The 20,969-nt window shown below is 45.7% G+C and overlaps 1 protein-coding gene across 2 annotated transcripts in view; it reads right to left on the bottom strand.

Annotated features, from left to right (window-relative positions):
• The window catches only part of ZC3H3 (zinc finger CCCH-type containing 3), a 154,970-nt gene extending 134,260 nt beyond the window's left edge, over positions 1–20,710 (bottom strand). The window contains exons 1-3 of one of the 2 annotated variants that reach the window (XM_048938848.1): positions 20,614–20,710; positions 17,556–18,903; positions 15,888–16,084 (exon numbers count right to left, since the gene is read on the bottom strand). In XM_048938848.1, the coding sequence (XP_048794805.1) occupies positions 15,888–16,084; positions 17,556–18,903; positions 20,614–20,659 (1,591 nt within the window). In that variant the 5' untranslated portion in view covers positions 20,660–20,710. Of the gene's footprint in view, positions 1–15,887; positions 16,085–17,555; positions 18,904–20,608 lie in introns of both variants that reach the window. The other variant, XM_048938849.1, reaches the window with a different exon arrangement.
• Positions 20,711–20,969: the final 259 nt, after the last annotated feature.

Raw genomic sequence — 20,969 nt, 5'->3', positions numbered from 1 at the left:
CATCCTCACTGAGGCTGTTCAGTGGTCCTCAGTCCGCTCCAGCACTCGAACATAATTTGTACTCAGACTTGCAAAACCCAGAAAGAGCAAGGTAGCTTTCTGGTGTCCCCACGTGGATACAGGAGCAAAACTAAATCCATTCCCAGGGCACAGGATGTGTTTATTTAATGTGCTTTCAATTATCTTTCCTTCTTTCCCCATGTAAACTGTGCATAAAGGAATCTGGGCAATAACAAAATCCATCTCCCTCTCCTGCTTTTCCCAGGAGGGTAAACTGAAAGTCCACAAGCAGGTGATTTGTCACCCCATTTACAAAGGCTGCCCCATAGCATAGTGGGATGATTGCTACATTACCAGCAATTTGAAGAAACCCCAACTAAAAGACTGGAGATACAGCTTACTACATGGCACAGATCATAGCATCCTTGAGGTTGGAAAAGAACCCTAAGATCGTCAAGTCCAACCATCAACCCATCACCACCATGCCAACTCATAAAATCATTGAGGTTGGAAAAGACCTCCAAAATCATCAGTTACAACCATCAACCCAACATAACCACTGAACTACATGCCCACGTGCCACATCTCTCAAACACTTCTCCTAGCAGCATGTTCCAATACCTGACCATTCCCCTTGGAGAAGAAATTCCTTGGAGAAGAAATCCAACCCAAACCTTCCCAGATGCTGCCTTTATGTTGTTTATAACACCTAAATATGGCACCTAGGCTTCAAGAACTCAATCACAGCAAACCTTATTTGTTTGCAAGCCAACCTCGTTGCTAGTTTGCTGGCATTCCTTCTACATTATCCTTCTGCCAAACTCCTTCCATCACCAACTCTTCAGGACAGTGGGTATATTAATTGCTTGGCACATTCTGACTGTACAGTGCAATTTGCAGCCTTGGCACCATATGAATAATGGTCCAGAACAACAGCACACACAAAATAAAGCAAGCCATAGCCACAGTAGGGCGACTGCAAGGCGATCACGCTAAGTGGAAGGCACAGTTTTGTAAATGTAAGATTAATTCAAGTCCTCTTTTGCTGTAGTATGGGAGCACTGGGTCAGCTTCAGCCCAGCAGCTCGATTAAAGGTCCTCTTGAGCAATGAAACAAAGCAGTTGGATCTGCTCCTGCTTTGCTCCTTACCTGAGAACACAGTACCATAAACACTTACAAAGGTAATTTCATTTTTTAAGATGCTCCAGAATTACCTCTCAGCACCAAGATTCCTATGACCACTTTCATTCTCTCCAGGAAAGATTATAAAAAGGGCTTTGCGAAAGCATCTCTAATATTTTTGTAGCTTCCAAAGTCCTTGCAGACTCAATTATGAAGTGAGTACACAGTAGTCATTCCACACCAATCTTGATGAGAACTTCCTCAACATGGCCAAATTGAAATTTGATGTGTTTGGGCTCAGATGCACAATATATGAAGTTTTGGAGGACGCTGGGACATCAGTGTTTACAGGTTTCCTCAGGTCAGTTTCAAGGCACTGTGCCTTTAGGGATCTGGAGTCCTTTGCAAACATGAATCACACCTCTCCAGAATGATGGAAACGTTGATGTGCAGCACTGTGCAATTCCATCAATTGGAGGAAAGTAATTTTTTATTTTTTTTTAATGAAAGAGAATGTTCAAAGCTAAGCACAAAGTTGACAGTTGCCAAGACTGGATATTAGAAACAGGATGTTCCAGTGCCCCTTGACTTGCAATACAACACCAAATTCATACTTTTCTAATATACCTTCCCAAAGCAAGCATCCTGGCTTAATTATTACAAGGCAATCATCAGACATGATTTAAATGCTAATATTTAATTAATACCCTGATCATTCTTTAGTTTATGTATTTCTTTTCCAGATGTCTTCCTTTTCCTTCTGACAAGGAGGGCAAGGAGGACAGACCTCGTGCAAGGCGGTTGCTCCTGAACAAAGCACGCCTCGTCAAAGCCACAAGACTCACTGAAAACACGTGAAGAAAACCTGTTCAAAGGGCAAAACACTTTAAGAGCTGACAAATGTCTTCATGTCTCGTGGCTTTCTAACTTGCCCTTTACAAAGCATGACATTAAGGAAGCAATCCAACTGTCAAGAAGTTATTTATATGGCAAGTCCCACTGTTCCACTTCGGAAAGATACAAACTTCAGTTTTCCACGAGTAGAATTTTTTACTTTGGTCCCTAACTATGAAATTGAGCAAACGTTGTGAACTTGTCAGATTAACAGACTGTTAACATAACAGTTTTAATAGGAGGGTTTGCCAAACTCTCCTGCTCACTTTCCTATATAACTATATAAGTATCTACAGCTGTACTGTGACACCTTGTTGCTCTAGTCCCAGTACATGACTCAAAGCAAACACTAAAGCTTCAAATACACACTACGAAGCCTAAGCGTGAAAGTTTAAGGCCAGACAATTTCACTAGGGCCAACATTTCACCATTTATTTAAAAAAAATCAACTTCATAGAGTCACAGAATCACCAAGGTTGGAAAAGAACTACAATATCATATAGTCTAACCATCCACCTACCACCAACAGTTCTCACTAAACCTCTTTCAGTCACACAGATCTCCCAGTGCGTGGATCATTCCAGGTTAGGAAAAATTACTTCTCTGAAAGAGCAGCCAGGCATTGGAACAAGCTTCCCAGGGCGGTGGTAGAGTCACCATCCCTGGAGGTATTCAAAAACCATGGAGATGTGGCACTCAGGGAAGTGGTTTAGTGGGCATGGTGGGATGGGTTGGTGGTTGGACAATGATCTTGGAGGTCTTTTCCAACCCTAACGTTTCTGTGAGCGGACACGGTGGTCTTGGATTGGCAGTTGGACTTTTCAAACTCAATGAATCTACGATCTCGATTTGAAAACCACCTTACAGCCTCTTAAATAACTCCTCTACTTCTTTATTGCGTCTTATCCTTCAAACACTCACAGTGGAGATTCAACTTCCCCACGATGTTGAGAAGTTCTCTCTCCAAATTCAAACTGTTAGACTCATGACAATTTCTGCATTAATATTTCTTTGTTTGGTCATCACTTGGACTGTGCATATTTACTAAAGTTAATGCATTAACCCCCTGATTATGGGAGGTTAAATTAAAGCATTGCCAAACCGGGAAAAGAAAACACAGATACCATATTGGAAGTAAAAATTGCAGTCCATTAAGACAAAAAAGAACCAAACTTTTTTTTTTTTTTTTTTTTTTTTAAACATCGATTATTCTGGAATAATTAATTAGCAGAGCTATAACAATACATAAAATTGCTAGCCTCTGACTCTTCTGATAATTTATGCAAGATTAAAGTATCGCTGTGGTTGCCTTTTCCATTGCCTAATTCAGCATTTTCTTTTTTCCTTATGAAAGCAAGACTCCAGATTTAACTGCTCTAATGCCCTTTTACAGTGTTTGGTGTAGTAAAATCTAACAGCCACTACAGCATGCTAGCAGGGAAATGATGGATCACGGAAGCTCGCAGAAGGGGAGCACAGTAAAATGCCCCAGTTAATGTTGAGACAGTAGAGTAAATCTTATTTTAGGAACACACACATCTATATACACACTGGAAGTGATATCTCTGCCAAACTCCTTTCACCCTATCAAATCCCCTTCTGATTTTTCTCATTCATAATGGATGTTTCCATACAAAGGTTTTTCCTTAAAACCAAGCTAAATCTTGGTTTCTAGACGAAGCTCACCAATCAATAGCTGAACCCAAACAAGACAAACTCCATTTGGGCAAGAGGTTGGAATCAGAGAATCACAGAATTGAGTTGGAAGGGACCATTACAAGTTGGACTCATCTGCAAAATGCTTATTTAGAAGACATAAGCTGACCTCTTTCAAAAAGCAGAATCTGGAGCTGCTTTGAATACCTGCAACTCAAGAGTATCCTTCTCACCCCAAAAACCTCAGAGCTGAGACCAAACAAGAGATGATCCAGATCCCACAGCAGATGAGGACACGTGGCTCTCCAGAAATGGACAGTGGGGCATCCACAGAACACACTGCACCTTCTCAGGATGGTTCCTGAGCTGGATCTTACATCTCCATAAAACATAGGTGCCACTCTTTCAATCAAAAGCTGAGTTACACTGCACCTTTCGAGCTGCTTGCTTTTGACACAAGGCTAAAAATAAGTGGCAAATACACGTGGGCTCTCAGGATGCGTTTCTGGGATGTTTTTTGAAGCCTGAAAGGAAGATACAGCCTTGCCAGTGCTCAAAGCCTGGGCACTTTGTGCTCCATCTTAGGACAAGTTGACCCAGGACGTTTCCCCACCGCATCATTGTGACCACTTTGTGTTTTATATTTCACTCTAACACTTCAAGAATGTTCTCCTGCCATTTCCAAACCCCCAAGGGCAGGACAAATAACCCACAAGATCACTTCTGAGGACAGATCTGGGCCTCCAGCTGTGCTTCTCGATACCATTGAAAACAACCCCGAGCACAATCCGAAATAGAAGCCTGACAAAAAACTGCACACGTGTGGATTACAGAGGCATAAGAGAGAATGAAACTGTCCTCAAACTCAAATCCCCTATGGGCAAGAGCAAAATTCCCGTTGACAACTGAAGTAAAGGCATTTCCCCCATTCCCTTAGACTGAAGCAGAAACTCGAAACCACAGAAACTGCTGCGACAGCACAGTTTTGTAGAGCACAGGAGATGCTGTCAGGCCCACAAAGCACTTACCCCAGGTGCACTTATGCATCTGTTACATATTCTGAGGGGTATTACTCATTTATACCGCTTTGTAGAGCACACAAAGCCCAGCACAGGCAAACAGATCCACGAGTGAAGAGCTTTAATTCTGCTCAGCGGCGATACGGGGGAATCGTCGCGTGAAGCTGTTCCTATGAAAATCAAATGGGACGGTTTTGCAGAAGGAAAATTTTTGAAAAGAATTGTACACGGGGATTTGGAGAAGAACGGGAAGCAGAAAGCAGAACAGAGGAACCTACCCAGGTTTTGCAGGGAGAGGAGCATTTGCGCTGGGGTGGGATTTGGGGGATTCTGACAGCACTGCGGTGGATGCTTTGGTATCAGCGCAGCCATCAGCTCACAGCCAGGGAAACATCTGCAATTTCAGCTGTGACCGTGCTGGGGATACTTGCCGTCAGTTTGCATATTAGGTGCAGGAAAATAGCAAGAAAAGGAAACAAAAGGGAAGAGGCTCATTGTCAAGCTCCAGGCTGTAGAGCCATTCGTATTTAAGTGCCTTAAATGCCCACTTTTCTTTCCCTTCTTTTGACTTTAAGTACACAAGGAAGGACAATCAAAGGGATAAAAAAGGCAGCAGCACTGAAATTCAGCACAATCAGAGCCAGATGGGTTGGAAACTGTGTTTTAAAACTACGTATCAGCATCCCAGCTTCCTCAGATGCATTCCTTAAACAGAGAGGATGGGTGATGAAACTGCTTGGATATTTCTCACCCTGAGGATATCCAGAGGGCTGTACAATCTGTTACACCTGCAAACAGAGGTCATGCAATACGATTTCTGCTCCGTACCAGGACACCCAGCCTCCGAGGTCAAAGCAGCAAGCTACACAGTCCACTTTTTGCACCTGCAGAGGAAACTTTGGTGCACAGATGGAGCATCTGCACAAAGGAAAAAAAAAATAAAAAAAAATAAAAAAAAATAAAAAATCAACTCATTTTATCACCTCTGCCATTCAATAAAGCAATTGCAAACCGTATCATAAAAGTCACAGCAAGGAGAGACATCTAGCACTCAACAAGAGATGACCAAAGGTACACTGTGCTACCCTGCTCTGGAGATGTGCTATTTGGAGGAACAGGGTGGCACGATGCAGCCCCAGGAGGACAAGGCAGATGCACGTCCCGCTGTGCTCTCTGCTTTCTTTTTAGTTTCTCCTATTTAAGTCTTTATCCAAAGGGAGGTTTTCTTTTTGTTGCGGCCCTGAAAGGTCTGAAATCTTAGCAAAGGACCCCCGTGGGCTTGAAAATATCAAGGGTCAGAGCCAATGAAAGGATGTCATACACCCCCAAAGCCAAATATTTCTTCCTGTTGTATAAATATATTAGTCCCCAAAGACATGCTTGCTATTAACAGCATTTCAGAGTCAAAACAGCAGCCAGAACTGCACACAGGCACAGGAGATGCTCTGAAATAGAGGATACGTGCACAGAGAGATTATTTTCAAGCAAGCAATTTGAATTCTGCAGCAAAAGGAAGAATGGACGCAACTAGGAATAATTTAAGCAATTCTGTGTGAAGAGCAGAGTAGTTTACATGGCAACCCCTGCTGCTCCCCAGACTATCATCACTTGGTCTTTATGGTCTGTTTGCAGGTGTTCCAGATGTGCAATCAGCACCTTGCACACATCCTTACCCAGCAGGCCATTATCATCACGTGCCTGGCACATTTCCATCCAGATGTTCCCCAAAGTGCAGTCCTCAGGTCTGACCCCAAGCTCCAGCACAGCGCTGAGCTCTGGGGATAAGGTGGTCCCCGCTGCAACGCCTCCTCATTTAGCAACACTGACTTCCCTCCCTCAAAGCAAAATGTTATTTTTAAAAGAGCTCTCTGAAAACAGAATCCCCACTGTTGGCTGCCTGCAGTTCGTTTTGCAGCTTGGGACAAGTCACCTGCAAATGCCAAGTGAAGCCAGAAACCCTACACTGTTACTTACGACCGCTGACGTAACCCAAGCAGGCAAAGAGCCAACTATGTGAACTTTTCCCAATTACTGCAAAGGAGCAAACAGCCACTTTGCAAGACACTCCTTCGCTGATCCAAAGGACAAGCCAGAGATCTGCCAAAATCATGATTTATGGGCAAGGTCAACCTACATACAGCAGCACAATGCCATTATCCTGGTGGTCTCAAGTGGCACAAGGGGGTTGGCGAGCTGGGACTGCTCAGAAGATGAGAATAACGATGGGGTGGGGAAGAAAAGGGAGAAATTTGCAGGGTCCTGAGCATTATGCATGATACAAGACCTTCCTCTTGAGGGAAGGGACTCTTCATAAGACGTCACAGAGACGTCAAACTCCTGTGTAATACAACTCGAGATGTCACCTGCAAACAGGAACAGCACTTTGTGCTGTTCACTGAAGGGAAAATAAAAAGCAAAATGATAGTAAAGCAAAGAAAACTTCCCCTTGTTTGGAAAGAATTAAAAAATACTTTATTACACAGGAATCTCCCCATTATAACTATTGACTAATAGACCTTCACTTTATAAGTTGCAAGAAAAAAAAGAGAAGAAGGTCAACACTGAGATTCTCAAAGCTGCCAAAGGGATACAGACAGCCAACATCAATAAAATTAACAGCAGCTGGGCATTCAGATGCCAGCCATAACTTACTGCTCACCATTTACACCCTGCTGACTTTCTGCACTCGCCTGGGCACGAGTAATGCAATCCAGTTCCCTCCACGTCGACTACTGGTCATTTCCAAGTGCTCATCCCAATGTTCTCATGATGCACGGCTTGGAGAGTTAAGAAAGAAATGAAGATTTGGGGAATTTTCCCAAAGGTGACTATTGCTGTTTGTAATTAAGGAGTTAGTAGACACTTATAGAGTCTTAGGATGGCTTGGGTTGGAAGGGACTTCAAAGATCATCTCATTACAACCGCCAGGTTCCAATCCCTACTTCTGCAAACTGAAGGGGGAAGGTCTTATCCAGGATCTTATGAATCCTGTTAGAATATTTGTTTGGAAAGAAGCAAATGCAAACAGGATTTCCTTTTATTCAATACATTGACAGAACCCAGCTGCAATGCTGCTGGTGCTACCAGATTCCTTCTTGTCTTCTGTTATCATAAACAATTCTCCCACCTCAGCAGAGAGCACAAGAAAGGTAAAGAGAAGCAGGAAAGAAGTATTTTGAAGTGGGAAGGATGCAATCTAGCCTCCTAGCAGCACGTGTTGTGGATGCAACAAAAGATGCAAGCTGAAACCCCAGGAAGGTGGTGGAGGTATCACCTCTGGAGGCATTTAAGAAATGTGGAGATGTGGCACTTGGGAACACTGTTCAGTGGGCACGGTGGGGGTGGGCTGGGGTTGGACTTGATGGTCTTGGAGGTCCTTTTCCAACCTTAATGATTCTATGACATGCTTGCAGCTAACTCTTGCTCTGGCCACAGATTTGCAGGGCCACAAGGTTCTGCCATCTGCCAATATTTGACTTCCCATTGCCAAAGCACTTGTACAGAGGAGACGACAACATCTTACCAAAGCACAGTAAAGCTTCAATAGTTAGCATCTGCAAAGTGCACTGGACAGGCAAAGAGCTGAGAAATCATTAAGGTTGGAAAAGACCTCTAAGATCACCCAGTCCAATCCCCACCATACCCACTAACTGTCCCTCAGTACATCATCTCCACGTTTGTTGAATACCAGAGACAGTTGTTCCCTGTTTCAAGGAGCCTATTTTAATGTGTTACCACTCTTTAAAATAAACTTTTCCTAATACCCAACCATTCACATCCCAGTGCGAATCCACTCTGCTCCCTTAATCATTAAAAAAAAGAACTAAAGGGTGACCCACCACTGTGCAACATGGCAAACATCCCTCCATAACACACTTCTCCCACATCTTCCCAGGCATAACCCAAAAGCCACTGCTTAAAAAATATAAAAATACTTGAATGTACTTTTCATATGCAGAGCAGGAGATGGCTTAAAGCAGGAGGAGGTCGTCAGGTTTAACACAGGTTGGATATTAGGAAAAATTCCTTCTCAGAAAGAGTGGTGAGGTAATTAGAACGAGTTGCCCACAGAGTCACCATCCCTGAAGGTGTGAAAGAGAAGGGTGGATGCAGCATTGAGGCACATGGTGAGGATGAGTTGGGGTTGGACTGGGTGATCTTGAGGTTCTTTTCCAAACTCGATGATTCAATAAACTCTGAAGGTTCAACCCTGGGTCAGCAGTGAAATAACAGAATCACCAAGGTTGGAAAAGACCTTCAGGATCATCCAAGTCCAACCATCCACCTATCACCAATAGTACTCACTAAGCCACGTCCCTCAACACAAAATCCAAACGTTCCTTGAACTGCGTCCTCAGTGAGTGAACCTGGCACCTGCCTGTATGGCAGCGTTTGAGCCTTTTGGCACAAACATCAATACCAAAACCCTCCAAAAAAGGGAGGCTGCAGCATGCATGCTTCATGCAGCCCCTGTGCTCCTCAAGTCAGAGATCACTGACATACTGCAGTACCCCATTTCTGCTGCAGCACAACGTGGGATTGCTGAAGTCACAGCAGACTTGCAGAAAAGACAAATCATCTCCCTGTACAATCTGCCCATATGTGTGGGGCACAAGCACCATTCTGGGGGCAATGACCCCCACCCCACTGTCACAGCCGTGCTCCAAGAACACCATCACCCCACTGCGCATGGCCAGCTACTTCTTCCTGGACTCCACGTACCCCACAGGCATTTCTCAACCCATCCTCAACCCCAAGGTGACATCAGCATTGAGCAAAGTGGGGCAGGGGGACTTGTGGGGGCATATGGGGACACAGGGACATGTGGGGTCAGAACTACAGAAGTGAGAGGAGCTGGCACGTGGAGGTGATACAGGGAGGTGGCAGAACGTGCCAGGAGTTCGAGCAGCACTGCAGGGCAGATGAGCAGTGCCAGCCCTACCTGGGGGCGATGGTGACACTCGAGGATGAGGAGCTGCTATTGGTCTTCAAGCAGGCAGTTTGTTATCCATACATAATACCACACTTTTTTTTTTTTTTTTTTTTTTTAAAAATCAGTGACAGTATGTGATCTGATCCAATGCCTTTGAAAAGTGTGGTTTAAATACCGTCAGCTGAGAACAGCAGCAGAACACGGGGCAACTGCAGGGAGAAGGCGTGGGGAGGGAAGTGAGGAAAGAAAGGAGAAAGCCTGAAAAAGGAAAGGGAAAGGCACAGGGAGAAGGAAGGGGGCAAGGCATAGGGGAATGAAGGGGAATGAACAGAGCAGCTGTAGAGCAGCCTAAAAAGCAGCAACAAGTTCTGGGAAGACTGTAGAGTGTGAGATTCTGTATCAGGTGTGTATTTGGGTATGTAAGTTCTTATTACTTATTATTAACCCGATGTCAAGTGAGCCTGCAGGAGGCTGGAAGGCTCCACCACAAAATGCATACATAGCTCATGCATCCCATCCTGCTTGCTCAGCAGCAGCACCGAGAAGGAACCACACACAATCATCATGCAGGAAAGACCCAAATCCTCATCACATCACATTTCACAGCACTTTTACAGTGGTATGGGGGCAGAAGTCATAAAACAAAAAGCTAACGGTGTGATAGAAACCATTGCCACTTTGCTCCTGGAAACGAATAACGGCAAAGTTGTGACCCACTCATTCAAAAAGAAGAAATAAATGAATTATTACATTTTGAAGGGCTGCATCCCTCTCCTGCCACAGGAGAAACCCAGTTCAGCAAACCCTCAGCCCAAATCCTGAGAGGAGTTCCATGACTGGGCTTGTTCAGCCTGGAGAAGAGAAGGCTGTGGGATGACCTCACTGCAGCCTTCCAGTACCTGAAGGAAGCCTTCAGGTAGGGTAAAAGGGTAAAAGGTAGGAAAGGGTGGATAACAGCAAGACAAGGGGAAATGGTTTTAAGTTGAAGAAGTGAAAATTCAGATTGGATATCAGAGAGAAATTCTTTACTATAATAGTGGCGAGGTGCTGGAACAGGGTGTCCAGAGAGGCTGTGGATGCCCCATTCCTGGAGGCATTCAAAGCCAGGTTGAATGGAGTCCTCGGCCAGGGCAGCCTGGTCTAGTATTAGATATGGAGGTTGGCAGCCCTGCCTGCAGCAGGGGGGCTGGAGCTTAATGATCCTTGAGGTCCCTTCCAACCCAAGCCATACTACAATTCTATGATCTTGGCACTAAATTCTCACCCCTGACCAACACCGAATTATTTAAGAAACACAGACACGGCGATGCAATCTACCCCAGAGAAAGCAGAAGCTCGTTTGCACGTCTCTGCTCACAGACAGCTGCAACTGCCTGAGCAACTCTGGGCACCCGGCTGAGACATCCTGCCTGCAAGGGGACATTACAGAGGGGAAAAGACACCAAGCAGCCCCTCACCAGCATCTTTGTGATGCTCCTCAATCCCCACAGGCGACGCAGGTTCAGCCCGCGCCCTGCTGAACAATGCAGTTTGGAATTCAATTAAAGTGATTATCTGTTGTGCCAAATAAATTGTGTACAGCATATATCCTGCAGCATTTTACACCTTCGGGCTCATTATTTTCTAACTGTTTCCTCCTGTTTATGCTCTTTCAAATTAAATTGCTGATAATACGCGCCAAAATAAAAAATGAGCGCACCTTGTCCGAAGAAAATTGATTCTCCTTTTTCCTGAACCGGGCGATTGCCAGGTTTTATATACTCTGTTCCTGGCGATCATTAGTAATTCAATTTTCTTTTTATTAGCCCCCTTATCTGCTGAGCAATATAGTGGCAGAGCTGACCTCTTTCGCACGGGTAAATGTTTAAAATCTTTTCCCTGATTAATTTTGCCAGTTAAGGAAAAGAGGAGAAATGGCCCGGCTCTTAGCCATCACAATGAATAAAGCTTAATGTTGATTGTGATGGAATTTCTAATGCCAAAGAAATTGATTGAACGCAGCAATTACACCGCAATAGTAACTCAAGGGAAATGGGATAGTTTTCTCCTGGCCATAGCCTTTTGGTTATTTAAAACAATCCAATTTGCAAGGATAATTATATATTAGTGTTTTATCTGCCACTTGAAATGAACATGGGAGTTTTGATACTGGCCCAGCATTAGCAGGTTATTGCTGCAAATTACTTGATATCTGCTTTCTTTCACATAAAGACGAAATTAGGCCATCAATAACCAGAAAAAGGTGGGCTGGGGAAATGCGAGGGGCACGAGTGCCCTCTGCAGGGCTGAGGGGAAGGAAGGGCAGCAATAAACTCCCCAAAATCCCAAATCTTCCCCATTATTGGAGAACGTCACGCAGCTCCACATTGGGCATACAAAGAATAGGCACAGCCCAGCTCTCCTGCCCCTCTGGCACCCAATCCTTGCCAAAAAAAAAAAAAGAAAAAGTCATTTTAAGCCATTAGTTCTAGTTTATCCTATAGTAAAATCAAGGCAATAAGAGACAACAGTGCCAAAAGTCCAAGCAGGGTGAATTCGACCAGAGCAGTGCCACTGCATGGAGGGCAAGCATTGATTTTTGCAGCTTGCAATTGCAACCACTCATCTGTTTTTAAATGAGCTGAGAAGGGGCCTCATCCTGCAAGACACCAATTGTTACCCTCACAGCTCCCAATATGGTGGAAATAAAAGGGGCTTTCCTATATCCACACCTGCAGTACAGGAGGAACAGGAACATCCCTTTGTCACCACTTTTGGGACAGGCAGAACTCAATTGAAAGTTAGGATCTGGCCTTCAAACGTATCACCAGATGATGATATCGCCATGCTTTGGTGGGGGATAACTCCCCCTTCACGTCACAAAAACCCAACTGTTGCTGCTCAACCTCATCCAACAACACATGGCCAAACAGTCTGAAGGAGACTGTCTGAAGCATTGCCATTCCAGCATGCACTTTGCTATTTTATTACATTGGCTGTTTGCTGCAACAAATAAGCAAGGGAAGGCCAATTCAGGATAGACATTTGACATTTAGACAACATAAATACAACATACCATTATTGGCAGGAAAGCTGCTCAGTAAATGACTGAGCAGGAGTCCAGGGTTTATTCTCTGCATCAAAACTTTTGGCGTCAATGTCCCCCCCCCCCCCCCCAAAAAAAAACCAACCAAACAACCACACCAAACAGTTGAGAGAACTGCAATCAGTGGAAACTCCACTCAGATCTTAATTATTCAGCTGTACCTCCTCTATACAGTCTAGTCTGCCTCCTCTACAGAAAAACGCATAGAGGAAGCATGTTTAGGCAGGAGCCTGGTCCAGATTCCAAATGAAGTGGACACCATGCATAAATTGGGATGCCATCAGCTTCATCAAGCCACAGGGCTGGCACCTGAGTGAGTTCACAACTTCCAACAAAGCAATTATCTCCAAGTTCTCCTTCCCTTCAAAAAGAGCTTATGAACTTAAGCAGGAAGGAAAAAGAATACTTTAATATTAATGATTCATTAATATTAAGCACTAAGTTGTCAAGTAGTCCAAAATCTAAAGGCTGTTTTATCAACATTAATTTGGCTCAACATTTTTCATTCCTCTTTGCTTTGGTCACACACATTTGAGATCTTCCTGTGTACAAACAGCCCCCGCACAAACCTTCTGTGGATTAAGCAGTTATCTGCATTAGAAATGCCATCCCATTAGATCAACTTCAGTTTGGGACATATCCCAATTCTGAGCACCCTCACTCATCCCATATTCAGATGAAATATTTCAGAGTTACTTTATGACAGCTCCAAGCTCATTCACAGTGAGAACAACCCATCAGTTTGTGACTTTCCATTTCCACAAATGCCAAATGAGGAACATCTGAGCTTCCTCGAGTCTCACCCAGATCCTCACATAAAAGTAGGGAATGCTGCCTTGAAAATATCCTATTTCTGTTTTAGCACCCAACAGTTTCTTTGTTGGCCACACAAGTGTCACAGCCTTCCAGCTCACCAACTTAGTGCTCAGCCTTCACCAAGCGACAACCAAAGTTCATTCTGCAATTTCAGAGCTGTCAGGACTTTTGCTGAATTTCTCTGCCAGCTGAAGAAGCAAAGCAGCTGTGCATTGCCTGGCAGCTGCCTCCCCGTGCAGAGCTGCTGATGGCACACGAAGGAGCATCTGTCAAGTCCTGTGGGATCCCTGAAATGGAGGTACAGCAGAGGTAAGAACACCAGCAGCCATACAGCCATATGATACCAGTACTTTTAAGAACCAAATCAAGATGTTTTTCAAGCAGGTGCTGCAGTTTGCAAAGAAAAAGCCACACAGCATAAACACCAGCCTCTGTAAAGCGAATTCTTATTTCCACACTTATCAGCCCAGACAACAAAACACACAGATCCAAAATGGAAAACAACATAAGTCTCTTTGACAGCTCACAACCTCATAAATCAGGCTTTGTTACCACGCATCAGAAGTACCTTGATCATTTGATCCATTTTGGGCAGGGGACTGAACTAAATGCTCTCCCCAAGTGACTTCCAGCCCTATTTTTCATTTTTCTCTTTTTCTTAAGCTCCTTTGTTTGCATTCCTCCACTTTGATAAAAGCCAGGAACGCAGCTGTATTTCTGCAATATCTACATATTTTTAGGCCTACGTGGTTTAAGATATAAATCTTTTCACCATGGGACTGTTCATTACCTTCAATCAAGGAACTAGGATTCAGCACACATTCCCCAAAAGCACAGGCTGCTGGCAGCTGACAGTCATGCTCCCAGGAGAGCAGATTTTGATCTATTTTGTATATTCTCAGCTTCATTTTGGCTGGGCACACACTTCTGCTGAGAGATAAAATGAAGAGATGCTTGCTAAGCCCCAGACAAGCCTCAATGGCAGCTCAGAGCCTCCCCAAAGCTGCAGCACTCTGACCTCCTCTGCTTCCCACACAGCAATGCACACAGCTGTGCAAACTCTGCTCCCTGCGTAGCACTGTGGTTCCACCTACACAGAGCAAAGATGTGGTTTAACCTCAGGTCCTGAGCACCACAACAGCTTATAGCCCTGTAAACAACATCTCTATTTCCTCAGGCTGTTGCAACCCTAAATCCCTCTCCAAACAGCAAGATGTAAGCTGACATCACTCAGTGAAGCAAGACTCAGCTCCAAAATGATGGAACACAATGGTGGAGCATCAGCATGAATGCAGTTACATGGATGTCCACTTTTCCTTACCTCCTTACAAGCCACATCTGCATCCTCAAGCAACAGATCCAAAATTCTCCTCACAGCATCCTTTCCATTCCCCCAAATCTTTCTTTAAACACATGCAGTAAAAATAATATTTTTTTAAGTTACATTTTTCTTTTCCTCCCATTAAAAAAAAAAAAGAAAAGAAAATCTTCTTTCTCCTGCATCACAAGCCTCCGTTCTTGTCTTTTGGTCTGTCCAAAAGCAACAGCTTAACACAGAGCTATGTGAACCAGAAATAATTACAATTACATGTGTAAATTCAGTAATTAAAGTGCAGCTTTACCTTCTGAGGCAAACTGCAGCTATCATGTAGCCCAAGCAGCCTTTTCTCTATTCAAGCAATACCTATGATAGCACCACGATACCAACAAGCTCAGCATAGGCACATAATCAAAATGTACTTGTACCCACTTCAGATTAAACTGTGGGTGATAATGTTGACACTGAACAAGAGAACCTGACTTCAAAGCCAGAAACATCATGATACTGCTTCATGTACTCCTCGGTGCAACTCTGCCAGCCCTAAGAAGTCAGTGTCTGCTCTATGAACCCAAACCATAAGGGACCCGATATTTCTTTAACAACTGCAATTTTAACCATATTCAATACAAAAGACATCTCACTGGGACACAGGTGTGCTTGCTAACTTCCAAAGGAGCATCTCATGACGTGACATGAAAAGCACAAGCTTTTCTCCTGTGCAAAAAGAGAGATCAGTCTTGTAGATGTATTGCTACTGCCTCTGCTGTTCTCACCTTCCTGAGCATCTTCCAACGTGATGCTTGCATGTCTAGCAAAACTGCATTCAGAACAAAAAGGAAACTTTGAAATGATTCTATCTGGAGATGTCAAAGCACAGCTCTGGGTTAAGGCAGAAGCCTTACTCCATCCAGAACTCCTCCCAGTTTGTTCCAGGACCTATAACAGCAGATCACCCAGAGGACACGATAACCAATTTTCCATTTCCAAGAGCCTCTCTTGGAGCTGTTTTCAGCAAGCAGCCTCAGGATGCCTGTTCCTACCTTCCCTGGAGGAGCCCTGGTTCCTGGCAGTCGGCAGCCTGCAGAGCCTGTGCTTGGTGATCTGCACCAGCCCCTTGGGCGAGGAGCGTTTTGGAGTCACAGAAGCTTTTCCCCGCAGGGTGTTTTTCTTCCTGGGATGGAAGGGGCTTTTCAGTGGTGTGGTGAGCAAGGGACTGCTCTTCTTATCCGCTGGGTAGCTGTGAATGCAAATACCAGACTGTTAGAAGAGGGTGGGGGTGTGATTGAAACACAGTTGGTCCTCTTGCTCACAACTGAAACGGTGGGTCACCAAGCTCTGTTTCTCCTCCATAATGCTGCCCTGTAAGAAGCACTGAAAAGAACACTGCAAGAAAATAAGTGAATCTAAGGAATTTCTGGCAAAGCACAGATGGAGCATGAGGTATTTGACAGCTTGACTCAACTCACTTCTGCTTAAGAGATGCAGAGGAGGGAATGGTGTCTTTCAGAGGGATGACAGGATCCAAGGAGAAGACCTGGGAAAAGGTACTACCCAGTCCCATAGCAAAGATCACACATCTGTGCCGCTGCCTCCACTTCATCCCACTTATCCTTTCCTTAAGCCCACCCTGGCTCGCATCCAGCCCTGACGAAAACATCAGCACAGAACACAGCTTTTCCACCAGGAAGTCCTTGCAGCACTTCCACAACACTTTCGGGGAAAGTTTGATCCCAACCCCCTTATTTCCCCTCCACTTCCAGTCCAGATAACTCAGCCCATACACCTTTTCCTTCTGCCACGTTTCATTTTTTAATCTTGCCCCCTATCAGACACAGGGATAGTGGAAAAATCATTCCAGAAGAATCTCAGCTGCTTCAGCACACATTTTCCCAGGATAGCAAAACCTGACACCAACCCTACAAGGAGAAGAGTAAGAACCTTCAGGGAAGATGCTTGGGTTGCAGTGGTGGACAACCCAAAAAGAATAGTACTAAAAGCACAGAGCACTGCAGATCTATCAGATTTACAGCTAGGCAGCATTTCTTTCCAGCACACACAGCCTGCACAGCTCAGCTTCTGTCTCCTCTCTGTACCTGTGCATTTTACAGGCATGGATAATAAAAGGTAAGTGTGATCCAAGTCTGTTCTCCTTTCACCAGCCCCCAGTGCAACAAAACTCTGAAAATAAATCAATAGGGAAAGTACCTATTTCCTTCTCTTTGAATATTGGTCTGTTATCCAGGCCAGGGAGAAGCCTGGTTAGTGCTGAGCTGAAGTCTTTGGAGAAAAAGGAATGGGAGACAAGTTCTGTTTGAAAAATTAAATTCTGAGTTACCCAGACTGATAAAACAATTAAAATATCAGTCCTTGCAACCCTGAAAAGCAGGATTCCTCCATAGAGAACAGAGTCACAATAGCTGGAAAGGGGAAAGCAAAGAGATCCACCAATATACAACAAGTCTCACTGTAATTTCATTCATATCTATGCCTGTAACTTATGTGCAGTACCCATTATTCAACACAGAAGAGATCCTTTGTCCCAAAGGTATAAAGAAAAAACTGTTCCAGCTTCACTTAAAGCCTATGGACATGTGCAGTGACAATTCTTCTGAGAAGACCAGCAACTCGACATGGTTTGGTGACACAGTGACGGTTAAACACGATGATCTTAGTGGTCTTTCCAACCTTCATGTTTTCTATGATCTTACCTTGAGCTTGCCTTCCTCTTGATGATTTTTGTCCGACTCTTCACTTTATAACTGGTAAGCACAGCCTCACCTAAGGAGGGATTCACTCCAACTGATGTTTCGCTGGGAGGCAGCAGGTTGAAGGCAGAGGACATCTTCTGATCCTCCGACTGCCACCTGAACACTGACTTGGATGTGGAGGGTGAAGCCTGCAGGCTGGAGGCTTTCCACTTATACTTGCTGGGAGAAACACCCACTTTGGATTGCAGCCCCGATTTCTTCACCTTTGCTCCCAAATCTGTCTTTGGAGATATTTTTGAACCTCTCTCAGCTCCACCAGTGATCTTCTTAGCGCTGTCAGAAGCTCTCGGGCTGATCCATCTCTTCACAGGACGAGAGCATTTACTAGGGTTTGCAACCCAGGTATAATTGGTTTTCCTGAACTTTGAAGCTTTGCTGGAGACCGTCACCGAGGCAGCTCTTTGGAGACTGGAAACTTTGGGGATTACAGAAAACTTGTTCTTCACTGGAGACATCACAACTGCCGAAGTCAGTGCCTGAGTCGGTTTAGAGTGCATCTCTGCATTTCCAAAGAGCTTTGGCTCTCTGTGAACGTCCTCAACTTGCTCCCAGCTGCACTGCCCCAGAGCGGGCGGCTCTGGCTTCCACCACATCGACTGCTGAGCCTGCTCACAGCTCGGCAGAGCTGACAGTGGCTGTGGCTCTGTTTTCAGTGTGACAGCGCTTTCGCTGGCACTTCTGGAGCTTTCAGCCAGGTGCACCTTTCTGGGATTGTCAAACGGGTACGATGAGCTGACAACACGGTGAGACGAGCTAAATGAAACAGAGAGAGAAGGCTTTGGCTCTTCTTCTTGGTTTGTGTACAGAGGAATGGAAGAATCCTGCACATTACCATCATCTGGAGCAACAAGCTCTGTTTTAAGCCCAGAAACATCACAATAAACACTCGCATCACTAAATCCTTCAGTACCTACAAGACCAGTCTTCTGTGTCACCTGGATGCCCACAACGATGTTCCCATCTGTTGTTAAGTCCACTTGTCTCTCTGGGGACGCTGCTGATGGCACGGCTGCCTGGCTGTCTTCGTTGCTCCCAAAAGCCCTGGATGTGGTGGCATTCCCAACATCACACCCTGGTCCTGAGGGCTGGTTCACAAGGGAGTATTTCTTCCTCCAAGAGTGAGCTCGGCGTGGCTGGAAGTCCCTGGGAGGCTGCAGCTGGGGATACCGGGCTGAGAACGCTCCCCTCCTGCTGAATGGGGCCTGTGTGGTGTTGCTCCACATCCGTGGAGCAGAAGACAGCGGTCGTGGCACATCCCCATGGGTGTTCCTGTGGTTGTCTATGAGACCTGAAGAACAGAAGACAGCATCTGTTAATTGTCAATCCCAAGGGGGAGGTTTCCAACATCACAGCTCTAGTTTTCCTCGCACTGCAATGAGGACAATCACTCACTTTGGCCAGATTTTAGGTGAGTGGTGCTAGAAAATGAAAAACAAAAAAACACCACGCACACACACACACAAGAACTTGAAAACAATTATTTTCTTCAATCTTCATGAAAACCGGTAACAAAAGTGATTCAGCATGACAGCAGGTCTGATGTACAAACAGACCTTTAACACACACTTCATTACTGCTGTTGGCCACCTTCTGATCCTTTATACTCTTTTTTTTTGGGTGTGCCAGCACCAAAACAGACCATCAGTATTCTTGTTTTTGGAGCCTAACGAAATGAATTATTTCAGAGCAATGTCTGAGCCCTGCTACAAGGTTGTCAGGAGGGTTCCACTTACACTGGGCTGCTTACACACGTAGCACAGCACAAGCCCAAAACATAAAGTAACAATGAGGAAGCTCCAAAGCAGACCCAGCTTTGTACTGAGTCACTGCACCTTCATCCCTTTACGACGTCACCATACCCCCTGGTGCTTTGGGCTCCTAATTAGCAGCTGAGCTAATCAACACGCATGGATTACAGAGGGTCTGCCCAGTGCTTAGAAAACATTTTCAATAGAAGGGATTGCCAAAGGATTTTAGAGCCCTATATGTAGGTGTCAGCATGCTCCAGCGTGAATTTTTTTTTCCTACTGCCCAACAAGAGGGTTCTTGGATGAAATAGATAGCTGCAAAGCATTTCTAATGTGGAAAAATTACCTTGGGGGGCTACAAATAGAGCCAGTTATTTCTAAGAACGAGCACTGATGCTCTTCCAAGCAAGGAAAGGGCATACAAATACACCCACTCCTCCCCCACAAAGCTGATGAGGAATCCAAGGAATGAGGATGAGGGACACAGCCCCATTCTGTGCCACCTGGGGATCCCAAATGTTGCTCCTGAACATGACAAGGAACTGTTGGGACATGTCCCTCCCAGGAGGGTGACATGCACTGCAGTGTGCAGATGCCCAGAGGTCTCCACCTACCCCTTACCCTCTCCCACTCAGGTCTCCTACATTCTCTCCCCAGACCCAACACTCCTGAGCCCTCTCCTCTCCCCATCTCCATCCAGAAAACCCAGGGCCGCCATTTTTTTTGTACTCCTAGGCCTTCTCCACATCCTTCCATCCTTCTTCTCTACCCCCAGCCTACTCCTTCTCTACTCCTAAAGACATCTGCCTGCCTCCACACACCTCACAGGCCTGCTGGCCATCCATACATCCCCCATGTATCCCAGGAGCCTCCTGGCAACACCCCCACAGACCCCTACCCACCCCAGGAGCCTCACATCCCCCTACGGCTTCTTGGTGGCCACCACAAGCCGCAAACACCCCAGGAGCCCCACGAAACCCACGCACCTCAGGTGCCTCCGAGCTATTCTCGCGAGCTTGACGGACATCCTGGCTACCCCCCACAATACCACGAGTCCGAGGAACCTCACGACTTCTCCCACAGGCCCCACGCACCCCCACGAGCCTTCTGGCTACCCCCCACACACGCCAAAGGCCTCTTGGCTGTCCCCACGGACCCCATAGGCCTTCCTCCTACTCCCACGCCCTCCACGCACCTCCTAACCGCCCCTCACGGTCTCCAAGCCTCCCCCAGGCCCAGCCCTACCGTACCCTGCAGCAGCCGGATCTCTCTCCGCAGCCTCTCCCTTTCCTCCATCCCTGCAACGTTCCCGCAACGCCCCACACGCGTTACGTCATCATCCCGCGACAGCCGGTATTGCTCGCTCACGTGACCTCGCACCGTCACGTGACGCCCGCGGGTCGCTGAGAGCGTTGCTTGGCAACGAAGGAGGCTGCGGCCTAGCGTGCATTCTGAAGCCTGAAGTAGGCCTGGGCCTTGTTCTTCTCTCTCTTCCATCCCAGTCCGGCCCGGTCTGGCTCTCTCTGCTCGCTGTCCCCATCCCAGCGTGGCTCAGCTGTTTCCAACTATCAGCCTCATGTAGCTACCCCTTGTGATCATCCTCTGT

The sequence above is a fragment of the Lagopus muta genome, chromosome 3, assembly GCF_023343835.1.
Source record: "Lagopus muta isolate bLagMut1 chromosome 3, bLagMut1 primary, whole genome shotgun sequence".
NCBI lineage: Eukaryota > Metazoa > Chordata > Aves > Galliformes > Phasianidae > Lagopus > Lagopus muta.
The sequence above is the reverse complement of the archived record's forward strand: the minus strand, read 5'-3'. Positions and strand labels throughout refer to the sequence as shown.